This window comes from Magnolia sinica, chromosome 5, assembly GCF_029962835.1.
Source record: "Magnolia sinica isolate HGM2019 chromosome 5, MsV1, whole genome shotgun sequence".
Taxonomy (NCBI): Eukaryota; Viridiplantae; Streptophyta; class Magnoliopsida; order Magnoliales; family Magnoliaceae; genus Magnolia; species Magnolia sinica.
In genome coordinates, this window is record NC_080577.1 from 108,309,196 (window position 1) to 108,327,804 (window position 18,609).

Genomic DNA, 18,609 nt, shown 5'->3' on the forward strand with positions numbered 1-18,609 from the left:
AAGTCTCCACACAGCTTTCCCCACTTTGCCCACCCCTCCTCCGTGCCAAGCCCAAAGAAGATCTACAACAAAATTTGGCATCACCCATGCCATATGGAACACTTCTAGAAAATGGTCCCACACCTTTCGTACAAACCCACAATGAACGAAGAGGTGATCGATTGACTCTACATCCAATGTTGTCATATGTGATCGCATAACCAATTATGCAATCACATATGCAAAATGGCTTAGGAATGTCGTATATGCCATCATGGCATATGTGATTTTGAGAGTATGTGATGCCATACTTTTGTATGCGATTTGTATGCGGTTGAGTATGCGATTATGCCATCGCATACTTAGTCATACTTTTTTAATCACTGGGACCTCTTTTTTAATTCTTTATTTTTTGCAATCCCCATATTCCATTCTAATGCTTTTTCTCTCTCACTCTGCTTTCATAAATTCTTAATCTCTCTCTCTCTCTCTCATAATTTTATTCTCATTCTCCTTTCTCAAATTCTCTTTTAAGATTGAAGTTTGAACAAGTGTTAAGTTTCAAGACAAATAGGTAAATATGTGTGTGTGTGTGTGTGTGTGTTTGTAATGAAATATAATCATTTAATGTAATGATGGCATAAGCAATAAACTCCCCCCCCCCCCCCCCCCCCCCCCCTCCTGTTCTTCTGATGGCATAGAATCGCGTATGCGATTTGACAACATTGTCTGCATCGTCCATGATCATTACACAGTTGAGAAGGATAAGGGACCTCCTTTGCAAATTAACAATAGTCAAGACTCTTTTTTCCCACTAGTCATGTGAAAGCTGACACTCTTGTGAGGGGGCTCCATACGACCACAAGTGATAAGGAAAATAGTCGGATTGATGCATACCACATATCAACTTGTAAAATGATCGAACAAAGAAACAACCCAAACTATGAACATTCTAGACCTTTGAATCTCCATCTTGAGCCAAAGGGACCACATGCTTTAATTGGCCCAACAAAGCAGACAACTTTGATATCTCTTCCTCTGAAATATCCCTACAACAAGGAGGAGCCCAAACTAACTGACCACCACAAAGTGAGAAGCAATCTCACATGGGATGAGCCTATCTGAGGCGATGTGGGCCAAACTAGGGAAATCTTCATGAAGCGCCCGACTCCCACACCAAACATCCACCTAAAAGCGGATGCGACTACCATCCCCCAAGGAGAAATAAATCCCTATACTGAAGATATATTGAACTGACGTAAACAAACCAGATGCATGGTATAGAGAAGATCTTTTCAGTTCATAACCCCTCTCCCACACTCTATATTTGCTAGCGTCATACCAGCTCTACCTTCGATGATTGGCTTACAAATGTCCTCTCATCTTAATAGATGGAACTTTTTTCTAACCTCTACTATTTGCCATAAGAAATCTCTTCACAGCTTTTCCAATCTATCCAGAACCACTTTCGGGCACTTGAAAAGAGACATAAGAACATTGGCATATTGGAGAAAGCAGCTTTAATAAGAGTTAGACAACCAACCAAAGATAAGTATCGTCGCTTCCAACTTGAGAAGCTCCTCTTGATCCTTTCTATAACCTAGTCCCACAAATGTTTAACTGGCTTACTTATGCAAAATATAACGAAGGGAAAGCCCTTGTCTTACAACCAAAAACATCAGCCAATCTCGTCAAATCCCCACTATCCACATGGATTCCAAGCATTTCTCTCTTAACAATGTTAACATTCAACCTTGAAACTGCTTCAAAACAAGCAATGATTTTCTGCAGGTTGTCAACTGAGGCCATGTCCACGTCACAAAAGAGAAGAGTGTCGTCCGCATATTGAAATGCTCCAAGTAAACCCACCTCCCTTCTACGAAGCATCTTGCTTAAAACTTCCCTGACCACAATAAAAGGATAAGGAGATAGAGTATCTTCTTGCCTAATACCCCTTGAAGCCTTAAAATAGTCCTTCGGCGACCCATTAACCAATATGGAAAAAGAAGCATATTGCATTGATTGTTCAGTACAATCCAAAATTCAAATTGTTTTGTATAATCCAAAATTCATTTCTTTGTATCTCACTAAGCATCTTGAAATTTATCCTGAAAAAGAGCACTTGATTAGGAAATTTCACCTTCAATAGAAATTTTTAGTCTAGGCAAAGAAGGCTTAAAACTATACGTGACCTAAATTGGTTAGATGAGATTTCTAGCAACAGGTTGTTGAGATATATACTTTATGTTGTTTCTCGCCCAAAGTTGTGCTCGTAATTATCCATGTTTTAGCAATCATCTTTTTAATAATAATAATAAAAGGAAAAAAGAAAAAGCAATCATCTTCAAATAGAAGGGAGCTCATCAGGATCTAGGGAATTTCCATCAAATTTGTTAGGAAAGTAGATTATTCTCATTTCCATATGTTTGTTTTGAACGATCCGTATCTAGTTTTGAAGGTCTTTTCAAGATTTACAATGGCTATTTATTTGCATGTTTTAGTTTGATTGTTTTGGACCTCAAACGGTGGCTTGGAAATTTGTAGGTTTGACCTAGAATCTAAGATAGAAGTTGATGGGGACATCACGCGCACACGCGCACTCACGCCGCCCCCCTACGCACGTACGTACGTAGAAGGACCCCACCATCGACCTGGCTTGATGATGATGTCCAGGGAGGGCCTCCTAGCTAGAAGTCAAGTTTTGGTTCAGAAAAGTGGCCCGATAGTCAAGAAAAGCCCACCATAGGATCTCATTATCGTGGCCCACTCGTCGGATTGGTTTTATATTTTAGGTTTTGCTTATTGTTATTATTTAGAGCATCGTGAACGCTTTAGATTTCCTTGTTTGGTTTTTATTTTAGTTTACTTCATCGCCAAGTAATAGGTGTCGCACATGGTGCGAGTTTTTAGGTATAGGGTTTTCCCTATAAATAGGCACCCCTTGTAGTTCTTTTGATTCATTGAAGTTAATAAAAAATTCATGCTTTATTTTTTTGCTCTCTTCGTGAGTTGTGGAAGAATTCAAAAGTGGGTGCGAAGCCCTCCCTTTTCGAATGGCTAATTATCGTGATGCGAAGCCACATCGATCCCAATTCACCCCCATCTTCCATCATCTTTTTTTCCATCTTCCCCCACCATCCGTACTTCGAATTTGTCCTTTTGTTACATCAGATTTCTTCATTACAGCAAGTTTCCAAATTTCGACCCGCAGGCGAGCTGAAACTTCGGCGGAGCACCACGCACAAACCGTACATCGGATCGAGCTGAGATTTGGGAGTTTTGGAGTCCATCCCTGGCCGACCAGGCCCAAGGTGGCCTTTTTTTGAATAGTGGGCCCCACACACGTGCGGCCGGGATCACACGCACGTCCGTCTGGGCCATTGTTGCTGTCCACACGCGGGATCATCTTTTGGCTAAGGTTTTTATCCTCTTTTATCCTCTCATAACCGTTTTTCATGAATCCTAACCCTAGATTACATGATCCCTAATTGATTTGCCCCTTTTTATCACCTTAGGGTTCCTTGAATTGAAATTAGGGAATCCCTTGGATTAGGGACTGATTTTTATGCATGAGTAGTTGATTTTATTTCCCTTTGACATCGTTTGGTTTATAATTTTATTGGTCCAGTCCTAGCCTGTGTCGGCTTGGACCCGCATAGATTCCCCTTTTTAATTGAATGTTTGGATTTTCATGTGGGACGTGGAATTTGTGTGATTGTTTCTGAATTGGTAGGATCTAAGCCTGAAATCTCACATATTATATCTGATTTTCATGTCCTACATCAGAAGTTAGACTGGGTTTCGGTGATTTTGCTTATAATATGATGTAAGGAGATGAAGAAGGACATTTGATATATTTCTCTTTTTCTTTTGATATAATTATATCTTTCTTGGGTTTAAACTATCATGATTTTGATATGGTTAAATCGCTAACTTCTCTTAAATCATCCATTCCCTATTTTTGTTCATTTGCGCTTTTCCATTGCATCAGAGGCTGGTTGAAATTTTTGCCTTTGGATTAAATCTTTAACAACCAATAGATCTTAGCCAACTACATCTTAGGGCTGGTGTCCATAGAGGGCCATTTGGCAAATGTAAAAAAGCGGGGTGAAGCTATGAGGAGCTATCCTTGGAAATGGGCAGATTTGGAGATCAGGAAATTTGTAAAGATCATTCCACCTCCTTTCACATTCAGTGAGAAGGGAATACAGAGGCTGACTTACTAGTTAACGAAAGCATCCTTAGATTGTTTCTTTCTTATGGGCATCCCTTCGCTGTTTGTAATTTTTGCTCCATTCTTAATAAATTTCTCTTTTTTTATTTTCCTGGTAAAAATAAAATATAAAATATAAAAAAATGTGAAGGTTTTAGTAAACTTAAAAACAGTTGTGTGAATATTTGATTTGGTTATTTGTCATTTCCGTTGATTTCTGAAGAATGTCTCGTGGATAGAGCCTGAATCTCAGGGCTACAAATAGCATGCCAAGGTGGCACAAGATGTAACGTACCATGATGATTTAGTTGCAGATAGACCTTGTGAAGAGAGTGCTGCTTCTGAAAATCAGTATAGATGCTGTTTTTTATTTGAGACGATTATCAATAGATGCTTCTAACTGCATGAGTGCATCTGTTTGTCCTTTGTGTACATTTGATTTTGATTCCCTTGGTCAATGATGGTATAATGCGAAGCTTACCTTTACATAGAAGATCATGCAAAGTGACATTTATCCAATGTTCTGAGATTTGGTTTGGATGCAATTCATGTTTCTATAACTATACGATTGGCTTTTAAAGCAATTTCAGTGTAATTAAATATGTTTCTTGAATAAAATATTGAGCTACTAAGATTATAGTTTCCAACATTGTGACCAACAAATATCTCACGTAAGTTTTATTTTATTTTTCTGCATCTGCCTTGTGGATGGGGGTTTTATGACGTAATGGAGGGTGTTCCTCTCTATTGTCTCTCTTCTAGTCAATTGATGCTGGTTGTCATAGAAGCTACTTCCTTTGAAACCTATAATGTGATTCTCTGCATGGACAAGATCCTATGGGGAGTCAAGTTTCCTCCGTCTAGTTTATTTTTCCCATAAACTATTAAATAATTATATATTGTAAAATGGCTGAGTATAATATCAACCTGAGGATTTCATGATTGGTATTTTTATTAGACTAATTCTTGGAGCATCTGCAGATCAGTAGAGTTTACAAGGGAAAGGAGCACGCTGAAATTGAGTTCACTGTGAGCATCCCTTTATGCATCAATTAGTCGATTAAAATCTTTCTTCTAAGCAACGATAATTTCTTCTGTGCTTTTTTCATGAGGTAATCTGAGTATTTCGTTGTTGCAACATTTCCACGGAAGTAATATGATTTCCTCAATTTTAGGTGGGGCCCATACCCATTGATGATGGATTTGGGAAAGAGATCATCACTCAAATTGCAAGTAAAATGACGACCAACAAAACATTCTACACGGATTCTAATGGACGTGATTTTATTAAAAGGGTATGCTTCATACACTCCCCCTTTTCTTCTTGTATCTTCAATTTAGTTATAGCATTTCCTGTCAATATGTCATCAAGGTCACCTACAATCGTCGTTCCAGGCAATCTTTTTATCTATACTTCCATGCCATGGTGTTGACCTACAATGGGAGTTCTAGGTGTTGCTTCTGTGCATTTGTTTATGTTGGTTCTTTTAATTTAAACGAAATCTTATTTGATTTGCAGATTCTAGATTATAGAAAAGATTGGGATCTCCAAGTCAACCAACCTGTTGCTGGAAATTATTACCCTGTAAGCTTCACTTCTAACAACATTTCTTTATTGGGGTTCTGAACCTATCCTTTTATGGTGAAACCTATGTTTCTGCAGGATGCCTACTCGCCGTATTCCTCACCTGGTGCATATCTGGGCTGCACTTATTAACCATGGGCTTAATAAGTGGATACCTCGAAAAAAAAATTAAAAATTAAAAAATTAAAAAATTTAAATTTAAATTTAAAAATTTTTTTAAAAAAGGAATCAGCTTAAGAACATTTAAATGCATTCAATTTAGGAATATCTAAACCTTGCAGTTTGTTTTTCTTTTAAGATGATGATGTTTTTGAAAATAAAGCTTTTCTTGAATCCAGTTGTTTAGAAAGCAAAGTCTCTGGAAATAGGAGAAACTAAGCTGTTAAGAGGAAGAGCCTTGTCTTTTTCTCTGTTTGGACCCTTTCTATTTATTTTTTTATTTTTGAAGGATTGTTTGGTCCTTTTCTTTTGCTGGTAACTTTGCCAATTTGCTTTTTAGATAGCCCCATTTTTGTGTATTCTTTTGTTGGCTTGCTAGTCATTCCATTGGAAAATGATTTGAATGCTCAATATGTAATTTTGGAGTATTTTGGCTGTTTTGGAGGACAGAATGAACATAACATAGTTTTCTCTTTTAGATTAATCTTGGAATTTACATTGAAGACAACAGCACGGAGCTCTCAATATTGGTCGACCGGTCTGTGGGGGGGTCGAGCATAGTGGATGGGCAAATAGAATTAATGCTCCATAGGTTTGTCTTTTGTTTGGGAGTACTTTATTTACTTCTTCAATTACAGTATTCTCCTTAAACTTTGAGTATTCATGATAATTAGCTTTTCCTAGACAAAATATTTTCTAATCTCTCTTAGTGTTCCTCTTGTTATATAGGAGGTTGGTTCATGATGATTCAAGAGGTGTTGCAGAGGCACTGAATGAAACAGTTTGCATCCTTGATGAATGCACGGGACTAACAGTAAGTACATCTGGCACTTTATCATTGACAACTCATGAGTGAAGATTAAATGTGAAATTTTGTATGACACTTGGGCTTTATTTGATGACTTGATGTCTCATTTTGTATGGATAGCCCATTTCACAACCTTAACTCAGTTGATTGTCGCATCCTTTATGAATAGCCTTTGACACCACGTTTTCTTTATTAAGCATCTTTGTGATTCTTCAGCCATTTTTAAACGGTAAACACATGTCGTTTAGTAAACACCCTAGCAGGGACATTTCTTTATAGTGCCTATTGTATTAGCAAAATGGAAAAAAAAAAAAAAAAAAAAAAAAGCCTGATAGTTCATTGTACTTTTGAATTTTTAGGACAGAATTCACAGAAACTAGATGCTGGATGGTAGAGACTCATGGACAAACTTGTTAATTGTATTGTAATTCATTGAGACCTGGTGTCATGTGAATCAGGGTAAAGCTAATGAGCTGGTTCAACTGTCCTTGGGATAATGCTCTTCTCTTGCAGCTAGCAATGGAAAATTACGTCAAACTTAACTAAGAAACTGAATAAACCTCAGTTGTGAAAGGTGGCAGAAAGAATCAAAAGTAGCGTACATTTCAAAATAGGAAAAAAAAAAAAAAAATTTAAAAATTTAAAAAAAAATCCCAAAAGTAGTGTTATAAAACTGGCTCTTTTTTGGAGGGCCGAGTTAGGGACCGCCACTCACAGTTTCCTTTCCGATTGATCCTTGGTGGTAAAAAGGGTAGTGGTCTTGAAGACTATGCAGCTATGCATAGATAGAATCATCTGCCTAGTGGTTGGTGGAAGCTAAATTTGGACAGCTCTTTGCAAGGTAATCCTGGTCCTAGTGGCATTGGTGACACGTTGAGAGCTGAGAATGGCCTTATTTATTTCTCTTTTTTGATCCCATCAATTTTAGGGATTCTACTGCACCAAAGGTTTTGGCTGCAAATTTTCTCCAAAAGTTGCTCTAGTCCAATTATTTTTCATGTTATAAATTCATGTGCAACATGGTTTCAATGAGCAATGGAAGTTTAATTATATTTTTTTGTCGCCTGTAGGACAAACATTCCGCTTGTCCATATTGGAAGAGAGGCAAATAGAATTGCCAATGCTTTAGCTAGAGGAGAGGTCCATTGGTCTTATTATCTATTGGGAGTGTGTTCTCTCTTATTGATGTTTCGTTTCTCTCTTGTTAAGAGAAGTTTCATTACTCATAAAAACTCCATACTTTGTTCTTTATCCACAACTCTCCTTTGATGCTGTTTATATGCTACATGAGTGGAGGTTTAATCTAGCATGTTAGCCATTTCATTTTACATTTTTTTTTGTGGGTAAAAAGGGAGTCATATTAAGGGGGCCAAACAACAGATGAGAAAAACCTGAGGCAACATTTAAGGAGAAGTAAACATTCCTATTTACAGTAAATATTCCCATTTACTAAAATAGAGGTTTGCTAGCCTATGTGCACCTTTACACACACAACCTGGCACGTGTGTGGAACATGGGAATGGTGCATAAGGTAGCCCCCACCATGTATATGAGCTGGTGTCAAATATCAGTCCACCCACCCTTCACAGGTGGGCTGCTGATCAATGAAAGGAAAGGATAGTAAAAAAAAAAGTCCACATTCAACATACACATATCCCATTGGTGAAGATTTTCTGAGGTTCTACATTCAACATACACATGTATCCTGCCTGACAGATGGACCAACCTGATTGCAACTTCATAGGGGTGGCCACCTTATGCACCCCTCAGATGTCATACATAACTGGCGGGTTGGCACATATACTGCTTGGATAGGTGCATGTGGGACAGGTTGTCGTGGGGCTAACAAACCTCGCTGAAGAAGAATAGTGGAAGAATGGAGTTGACTGACCTTTTGGAGTTCAATTGCATCATGTTGTTAGAAAGTCAAAGTTGTGGTCATCAATGTTTTTCCAGCACACATATTTTGTGGTTTTATACTTACATCTTGTTAATTGCAATTACTTTATCAAGGCATTATCAATGTCTAAAGACAGATGGACCATTTTAAAATTTAATGTTTTCTGTAACTCTGATAGGTTCAGGGAAAATTTTATCTTAGAATCGATCCATTGGGGGAGGGTGCTAAGTGGCGTCGGACGGTGGGCCAGGAGATATATTCTCCACTTCTTCTAGCATTCACAGAACAGGTGAAAGAGGTCTTTAGTTCACTTGTTTTCAGTGTTGTGGGTCTGTCGAACATGGGTGACTGGTTCCTATTTCACAGGATGGAGATAGCTGGACAAGTTCTCATGTATCAACTTTCACAGCAATGGATCCCTCATATAGCTTACCTGATAATGTTGCGATGATCACCCTCCAGGTACAGGAAAAGTCTGTTTCACTTCTTTTTAATTTTTATTTTTAAGATTAAAGTCTGTTTCATTGTTCTTCATTAACATCACATGGTGTAAGTTACACTGTGGAGAACTTCAATGCTCTTTTTGCTGTAGATACTTGGGTTCTTTTTCATTTTTTTTGTTGGGAGAATCAGTTACAAAACATCTGTTGCAAAAGCCTGTGGGTCGTCGTCTTGTCCTTTCTCCCAGCAACCTGGGGTTGGCTATTTAAAAGAAGCCGGTGAGTTTTTTAATTCACGACCTTCGTGAAGGAAGCAAACTTAATAACCAGCAAACCATGTGCTGTGAAAAGCATCCATCAGTAATGAGAAAACTTAAAAGTCTAAAAAACACAACTAAGCAAGCATAGCAAAAAATCAGTCTTGAGTATTATGGAAACTTTCTTCATGTTTCCTATCAAAGGGTGATTAAATAAAAGAGAATATCAAGAATCTCATAAATTCAATTATTTATTGTACCAGAATGACCATATCATAGACTACCAACAAAATCATCTGGCTTGCGAATTTAAACCCAATCACCAATCAAGTTCTACGGTTTGATATAATTCATCTGATCTTCAGAAAATTTATTAGGTTGGGTTATGGTTCTCTATACAAGTGACTAAGAGAAAAAATAGCAAGAATGAAACGAAAGGTCCTGCATATGTTGCTTATGGCTGTTGGTTATAAAAGATTGGCTGGTTTTCTTAAGTAGAAGAGTTGAAATCACTTGAATTATTCAATTCATCATGGACACTGTTAGGGTGTAGGATACCTAAGTACAATTGTACATACTATAGAGAATGCTAGTGTATTGTATTTATTGTGTGTCCCTTTTAGTGTAAGTGCATGTGCACACTTCCCTATTCCCTTGCAGTGTACTATATGCTTTATCATAATAAAATATTATGTGTTAGGGCAAGCAAGCCTAACACATCATCTCTCCCAAACTCTCCTCCTCCTTCTCTCTCAATATTCTCATCTCTTCTTCACATTATCCTCATCAAATCCTTCTCTACTTGGTATCAGAGCGAAGTTCCAGGCATTCCGCATCCAACAGGTTGAGAGGCGTCACGTCACCTTGCTGACGTCAGCATTGTACGGACGCATGGGCTCTGTTTGAGCTAAAAGTTTAGGGTTTGATAGATCTTGATTTTAGAAGATTTGTCATGATTTTTTCAGAATTTATTGGACTTCATTTCATGGTATTTTGGGCGAAATAGAGAAATTCGAAAATCGGTTCCAGATTCCGTTTTTCTTCGATCTACCTCAAATCGGTAAGCTTTTCTTCGGTTTCTTTGCTCAAGATGGACCGAAATCTTCCTCCCAAGCTATCCATGGTGGATTTTTTTACTTAAGATTAATGTTTGAGAGGTTTTTAACCTCAAATAGGCGTGCGGCTGGGCCGTTTTTCACTCGGTCAGGCCCTATTTGATTGCATTTCATGGTGTTTTGGATGATTGATATTTGTTTGAGGTTTATCTCTTGTTATGTTGAAGGATTGAGTGAGATAGAATTGTTTGAATCAATCTTTCTTGGCATAGGGGGTCTCTTGGCATAGGTTTATTTCTCTTGGACTCTATTATGGCTTACAAAGGGCCCTCATCTCTTGGCATAGGGTCTCTTGAATCCAACCCCCTGCAGATTACCTCCATTAAGTTGAATGGTGACAACTATCTTCAATGGGCACAATCTGTAAAAGTATTTTTAGGAGCCCGTGACAAGTTGTCGTATATTTTGGATGATTCCCCAAGCTCTATAGATGTTACCTGCAAGTCTTGGACAAAGGAGAATTATCAAGTTATTGCATGGTTGTTGAATAACATGGATTCCTCGAGTAGCCACTCAGTGATGTTTTTATCCTCGGCTAAAGGCATTTGGGATACGCTTCATGATATGTTCTCGGAATCTCAGAATTTTTCACGGGTATTCCAGCTTATTCAAGAAATTGGTCGGTTTCAACAAAACTCCAGATCCTTAAAAGACTACTATTCGATGCTTCGGGGTATGTGGGATGAGTTGGATATGTATCAGCCTCTTCCTTCCAAATGTAAAGAGGATCATGAACATGCTCATAAGCAACGGGATGATACTCGTATCATGCAGTTCCTCGCTGGGTTGAGTTCTGATTATCTTCACGTTCGCGATCAGGTTGTTATGCAGGATCCTCTTCCCCCATTGACGACAGTCTATGCCATGTGTTAACGTGCTATGATCTCTACTCTTCCTTCTCATTCATTTGTGCCACCCGAGCGTTCGGCACATCTTGTTGGCGATCAGTCCTTCCTTGGTCTTCGGGCACCATCCTTGAGCTCAGGGCGCATTTCTGGTTTTGGTGATCGTGGTAGAGGCCGCGAGGGAGATCGCAGTCACGGCGGCCGTAGTCTTCATGGTCGTGGTGGACGTGGACGAGGACATGATGGTTCCCGCATTTGTTCACATTGCGGTGGAACTAATCACACTATTGATTATTGCTGGCAGCTACATGGTCGTCCTACGTATGCCGCTGCTTCTGTTACTTCCACTGTTGCTTCTGAGACACAGTCTTCCACCCCGACAGCTGAGCAGTCTACTTCAGGGGAGTCTCTTATTATTTCTCGGGCGACATATGATGCCCTTATGCGGCTTCACATTCGGGATATTCCTGAGCCTTCTCACGCAGCTTCGGCCCAGTCAGGTACCGCCTTTCTTACGTTATCCTCTCCTACCTCCTGGGTCATCGACTCTGGAGCTTCCTCCCATATGACTGGTAAGTTGCAATTCTTTTCTTCTTATTCTTCTTCTTTTCCCACTCAGTATGTCACAGTCGCAGATGGAACCCAATCTCCCATCTCTGGGATTGGTTCCATCCCTCTCTCTTCTTCCTTGTCTTTGTCCTCCGTATTGCATGTGCCTCGTTTTCCATTAAACTTATTGTCTGTTAGCTCTCTTACTAAATCACTCAATTGTTCAATCACCTTCTTTCCTTCTTATTGTTTGTTTCAGGACCTACAGACGAAGAGAGTGATTGGTGGGGGGCATGAGCGAGGAGGCGTTTATCTTCTCGATGATACACCTGTTGCCGCTTCTAGTACCCTTTCTCTAGATCAAGAGTCCATGACTCAGTGGCATTGCCGCTTAGGCCACCCATCCATTGCTAGATTGAGACTTTTGTTTCCCTCCTTACCTGTCACTAAACCATTATGCTGTGATATTTGTGAATTGTCTAAACATCATCGTGCTACGTTTCCTCCTAGCTTTTCTGGGAGGAAATCTCAACATTTTCTTCTGGTTCACTCGGATGTTTGGGGACCAGCTTCGGTTACCTCGACTTTTGGATTTAGATATTTTGTTACCTTTATTGATGATTATTTTCGCATGACTTGGATTTATCTTTTGAAATCTAAAAGTGAAGTGTTTGATGCGTTTAAAGTGTTTTATCATGAAGTGTGCACTCAATTTCATTGTTCCATCAAATCCCTCCATTCTGATAATGGGGGAGAATACATGCCTTTCTGTCCTTCTTGCAGGAACGTGGTATTTTATCTAGGACGTCATGTGCTCGCACTCAACAAAATGGTATTGCAGAACAAAAGAATCGTCATCTTCTTGAAGTTGCTCGCACCCTTCTACTTGGTATGCATCTACCCAAACATTTTTGGGGTGATGCTCTTTTAACTACTACTTTTCTTATTAATCGTATACCCTCACGTATTCTGTCTTATAAATCTTCATTTACTATATTGTATCCTCATGATAATCCATTTCCTCTACCACCTAAAGTTTTTGGTTGTACATGCTTTGTTCAAATTTTGGATGGGAGTAATGATAAACTTAGTCCCAGGGCGATTAAATGTGTCTTTATAGGGTATACTCGGAGTCAAAAAGGTTATAAATGCTTTGGCCCATTGACTCGCAAGAAATATATCTCTGGCGATGTCACCTTCTTTGAGGATCTGTCTTTTTTCTCCTTTCCAGGTCGATCCCTCTGTGATCCTCTTGCGCGTCAGGGGGAGTATGACTCTTATCCTCTTTCCACTAGTGATCATGGGAAAACTCCTCTCCCCTCTATTCAGCATCCTGTTGGTGATATAGGTGAACCTAAGCCTCTGTGGGTGTATCAGCGTCGAGATAAATCTTCACAAGCTCAGTCATCTACCCTTCCTCTTACTTTGGATGTTGGTTCAGGTGACTCTCCTAACTCGAGTTTAGATCTTCCCATTGCCTTGCGCAAAGGGTCACGATCTTGTACTCAACACTCCATTAGTAATTTCATTTCATATGATCATCTTTCACCGTCTTTTCAGTCGTTTGCAGCTTCCCTTTCATCACAGACTATTCCTAGATCTCTCTCACATGCTCTTCAAAGTCCTGACTGGACGAAGGTGATGATGGAAGAAATGTCTGCTCTTGAGAAGAATCATACTTGGGACCTTGTGCCACTTCCTTTAGGGCATAAACCTATTGGATGTCGATGGGTTTATACAATCAAGTTTCTTCCAGATGGCTCAATTGATCGCTATAAAGCCCGTCTTGTTGCTAAAGGTTACACCGACTCATGGTGTGGATTACTTCGAGACATTTTCTCCAGTGGCTAAGCTTAATTCAATTCGTGTTGTGCTCTCCTTGGCCGTTAATTTATCGTGGCCCTTGTTTCAGCTTGATGTTAAGAATGCATTTCTCCATGGGGATCTTACAGAGGAAGTTTACATGCATCAACCTCCTGGCTTTGTTGCTTCTCACAACCCTGCACTTGTATGTCGGTTGAAGAAGGCTCTTTATGGACTCAAACAATCTCCACGTGCATGGTTTGAAAATTTTAGTCAGGCTCTCTTGGAGTTTGGCTTTGTTCGTAGTCATGCTGATCATTCTCTCTTTATATGTCGTCGATCGACGGGCATCATGGTTCTCATTGTCTATGTGGATGATATTGTTTTGTCCGGTAGTGATTCTGCTGGAATGAGGGAGGTCAAAGATTTTTTGAAGACCAAGTTTGAAATCAAGGATCTTGGTCCTCTTCGCTACTTTCTAGGAATTGAAGTTGCTCGCTCATCATCCAAATTGGTCTTGTCACAACGAAAATATGCGCTCGATCTTCTCATGGAGACCGGCATGTTAGGATGCAAGCCTGCTACCACTCCCATGGATACTTCACAGAAGCTTCGACCAGATGATGGTACTCTCCTTACTGATCCCGAGATGTATCGACGACTTGTAGGCCGGCTTATTTACCTGACTATTACTCCCCCAGATCTCTCATTTGCAGTGGGGGTTGTTAGCCAATTCATGCAAGCTCCCTGTACTTCTCATCTCACGGCTGTCTACCGCATACTTCGGTATTTAAAATCAACCCCGGGTCTTGGCCTCTACTTTCAGTTGCATGGTCATCTTTATCTTTCTGGCTATTCCGATGCTGATTGTGCAGGTAGTACTTTTGATCGCCGCTCCACATCCGGCTTCTGTACCTTCCTAGGTGGCAATCTTATAACCTGGAAGAGCAAAAAGCAGCCAGTTGTTGCCCGGTCCTCGGCTGAAGCTGAATATCGTACTGTGGCTCATGCGACATGTGAACTTGTGTGGCTTCGCAATCTTCTTGAAGAACTTGGCTATCCTCCTTCGGGTCCTATTCCTCTTCACTGTGACAATCAAGCGGCCATCCATATTGCTCGTAACCCAGTTTTCCACGAGCGAACCAAGCATATTGAGGTTGACTGTCACTTTATTCGGGAGAAAGTCGCTTCTAAGGAAATTGTCACTCCTTTTGTTCGATCTAGGGATCAACTTGCTGATGTTCTTACAAAGTCCTTGAGTCGAGATGCTCTTCATCGTGTTCGTGACAAGTTGGGCATGATCAACATCTATGCTCCAACTTGAGGGGGAGTATAGAGAATGCTAGTGTATTGTATTTATTGTGTGTCCCTTTTAGTGCAAGTGCATGTGCACACTTCCCTATTCCCCTGCAGTGTACTATATGCTTTATCATAATAAAATATTATGTGTTAGGGCAAGCAAGCCTAACACATCATCTCTCCCAAACTCTCCTCCTCCTTCTCTCTCAATATTCTCATCTCTTCTTCACATTATCCTCATCAAATCCTTCTCTACTCATACTACATACCATAGATAGGTTTATAGATGGATTCATGTATATTGTTAAGATCTATGATAGATCTCTACGGATCTCCCACCTCTTTTATTTATTCTTCTCATTCTCAATGGAATGAAATACAACAAAATTTAGTCTCGTGTGAATAACATGGTAGTAGAGCTCCCAATTCAGGGTGTTTGATCATCACTTTTCATAAGCCTGCATCCCCATTAGCTACGACCAATATACGGTCCATTGCTAAAATCCATCATCTTCTTCAGGCGCACAACCATCACAGCCTGTGCACAACCCGCTAACATGTTTGCCTTGATCTTGGGCATTGATATCTCAAGACCAATAGGGTGAACAGATCCATTCCGTCAGTGTTGTCTTCACCTCTGTTGCTATCAAATCTAGTACTCGTCCCCTACAACAACACCGTGACACAGAACCCCATCCTGCACCATCTCCATCTGATCTGCCTCTACTTCTAGAGTCTCTACCCAGACATCACCACTAGAATTCATCATCTTTACAATACATTGCCAGAATCATCTCTGAAACCGGCATTCCTATCTTCTCTGACTGGAGACCATCTTCTCCAGCAGATTTTTGTTGTGCCTCCACCTTCTGCAGTGTTGGCATCAGCACACTCTGTGTCATCTGCTGCAACTCCATCTCCACACACATACCCCCCCCCCCCCCCCCCCCCCACACACACACACCCATAGCCGGCTACATACCGAACTCTGTTCCGGCAACATATGCCTCTTTAATTGTAACCGCACCCTTCCACCATCGACATCTTCAAATTTTGTGCACTGTCATCACCAAATCCAGCACTGTTTTTTTAGATCCAGCGCACTGTCTTCATCTACCCACCATTTTGTCTCGCTTGTTTTTCCTTGAATTTAGTCTTCTCTGTTTTTGCATCTCCGATCATTTTCCCTCGAACCACCTTCCCTATGCAGCTGCAATCTTCACTGGAATCTAGGCATGCTAATTTGAGATGCAACCTGCACCTGCTCTGGCCAACCCCAATTTGCACCCTCTCATATTTGAGATTTGAAGCATGAGTATTGTCTGTCATTGCTGGGAGAACCCACCACCATCATTTACCATTATCACTGCTCTTAAATTAAACTGTTCGACCTGTAGAGAGGTCATAACCCAAAACCAGATTGACATGGTAATGGCTAGCCTCTGATTAGTTGACATATTCTTTGATAACGAACCATTAACTAGCTCTCATTTTAGCCATCTAAAAGATGTTAAACAGTTGGCTAGCTAGAACAAAGTTCGGAATAGTATTTGGGTAGTTGACCCGTCTGAAGTGGGCCCCGCAAATCGGATGGTTTAATTTGAATTAAATGCATGCAACATGTACAATATCTGAGTGTATATGTATGAAGCTTCACACTCTACCAGAGTATAATAAAATTCTCTAAGTTTTCTCATATAGCTTGTCACACAGAAGTGCAGAACCTTCTTAGGCACTGTCCAATAATGACTGCCACTGTTTGGAATTTGCATATCCACTGTGCTTGGGTCTTCAAATTTAGAAGATGTTTACTATAAAAATAGGAACTTTTTCTTTGAGGTCTTAGGTCTGATTCCAGTGTACCTCGACAAAAAAGAAATGAAACAATTCATTGATAGAAATTATTAATGCGTTCAACAAGTTGATATGGTCTTTCTCTGTGAATCTCCTTTCTTTTTTTTATTAGAAGAGATGAATGAAAGGCAATATGTTCAAGAAAAACAACATGTCATGAAACCCGAATAAGACGAGAAACAAGATCATAACATCGAAAACCCTTCTGCATTTCTCCAAATCCTAAGTACATACATTTGACCGATTTTGGAGATAGTTTGTTACATTCACGTGAAGCCAGGTGAACATAACAGACACAACCAAAAATACGAAATGTGAAATATGCAGGAGGTAAGCCGGGGAGAACAAAGTAGGGAGATTTACTGTTTAGAACTTTGGTTGGCATCCGGTTAATCAAGTAAACTGAATGTAATATTGCTTCCGCCCAGAAAGAACGAGGAACACTCATAGCTGTCATCAGGGTGTTGGCAGTTTCAACAATATGACGATTTTTTCGTTCAGCCACCCCGTTCTGTTGTGGAGTATCAGAACAGGTGGTCTGATGAATAATCTCATGACCTTGAAGAAATGTACGAAAATCAGTTGAGAGATATTCCCCCCCTTGAGTCAGAGCAAAGAGTTTGAACTGGAACCCGAAATTGAGTCTCCACTATAGAGTGAAATAACTTGAATTTTTCAAAAACCTGTGACTTCGATTGCTGAAAGTAAATCCAGGTGTAACGTGTGAAATCATCAATGAATATAACATAGTATCGTAACCCAGAGAGAGACATAATTGGTGAAGGACCCCAGACATCCGTATGCACAAGTTCAAACATAGAAGATGATTTTGTAGTACTTAGAGGAAATGGAATACACTTACTTTTTGAAAGACAACAGGAAGAACAAGAATAATCCAAATTATTTTTATTAAGAGAAATATTCTCTAACATGCCAGAAGAAAATAATTGAATTAACCGATCGGAATGTGGATGACTCAGGCAAAAGTGCCACAATTTCCACAATTTATTTGCCAAACAAATATCTGATGAAGATGGAGAAAAGAAACAACGATCCAGAGTGACAGATGGATCAAAGTCCAACACGTACAGACTACCATGCCACCTACCCATCCCAAGTACCTTACCCGTTTCCAGATCCTACACAAAACAACAGTTGGGAAGAAATATGACTAAGCAGTTATTGGAGATGAGTTGACCAATAGAAATTAAATTGGAGGAGAGGTTAGGGACATGAAACACATCACGAAGGGTAAATTGGCGATGGGTAGAAGGAGAGAAAGTCAATGATCCGACGGACTAAATGGGTAGTCTAGTGCCATCCGCAGTAGAAATAGTCTGATTTTCGGTGTAGGGACGAATGTCGTGAAGATGGGATACAACACCAGTCATATGATTGGAAGCACCCGAATCGAAGAACCATGTAGAAGATGGGGATATACCTGACATACCGGCCGCAGAAAGGGCCAGCACGATTTGCTGGAGCACCACAGGAGTCAAAGGTGAGGAAAGACCTTCAGCAGAAACAGTAGATGCAGTATCACTAACGGAAAGCTCGGAAGAAATAGGGTAGAAGTAGCAGAAAGAGCATGACTACGGCCACGACCACGACCGAAAGAAGATGCATAGGCACGTGAACAGCAGTCCTGAATATCATGACCAGTCCGTCGACAATAAGCGCACCAATCTTTGCATTGAGCGATGACATGACCCACCTTGTTACAGCCGCGACAAGTCAAAGGAGTGGAACCACGGTTTGGTGTAGTGGTGGACACAACAAGCACCAGATCAGATGATCCCGGAG

At 40.1% G+C, this 18,609-nt stretch overlaps 2 protein-coding genes across 2 annotated transcripts in view; both read left to right on the top strand.

The window, feature by feature from the left end:
* LOC131246632 (alpha-mannosidase At3g26720-like) overlaps positions 1-18,609 on the top strand; it is a 64,783-nt gene that overhangs the window by 40,788 nt on the left and 5,386 nt on the right. The window contains exons 20-26 of the mRNA XM_058246953.1: positions 5,174-5,221; positions 5,368-5,487; positions 5,712-5,777; positions 6,416-6,528; positions 6,666-6,750; positions 8,823-8,933; positions 9,011-9,106. Of these exons, the coding sequence (XP_058102936.1) occupies positions 5,174-5,221; positions 5,368-5,487; positions 5,712-5,777; positions 6,416-6,528; positions 6,666-6,750; positions 8,823-8,933; positions 9,011-9,106 (639 nt within the window). The remainder of the gene's footprint in view (positions 1-5,173; positions 5,222-5,367; positions 5,488-5,711; positions 5,778-6,415; positions 6,529-6,665; positions 6,751-8,822; positions 8,934-9,010; positions 9,107-18,609) is intronic.
* Positions 10,890-12,240, top strand: LOC131246634 (uncharacterized). The gene is made up of 2 exons (XM_058246961.1): positions 10,890-11,873; positions 12,110-12,240. Exons 1-2 carry the CDS (start codon positions 11,336-11,338, stop codon positions 12,145-12,147), a joined length of 576 nt encoding a protein of 191 aa, XP_058102944.1. The 5' UTR covers positions 10,890-11,335; the 3' UTR covers positions 12,148-12,240.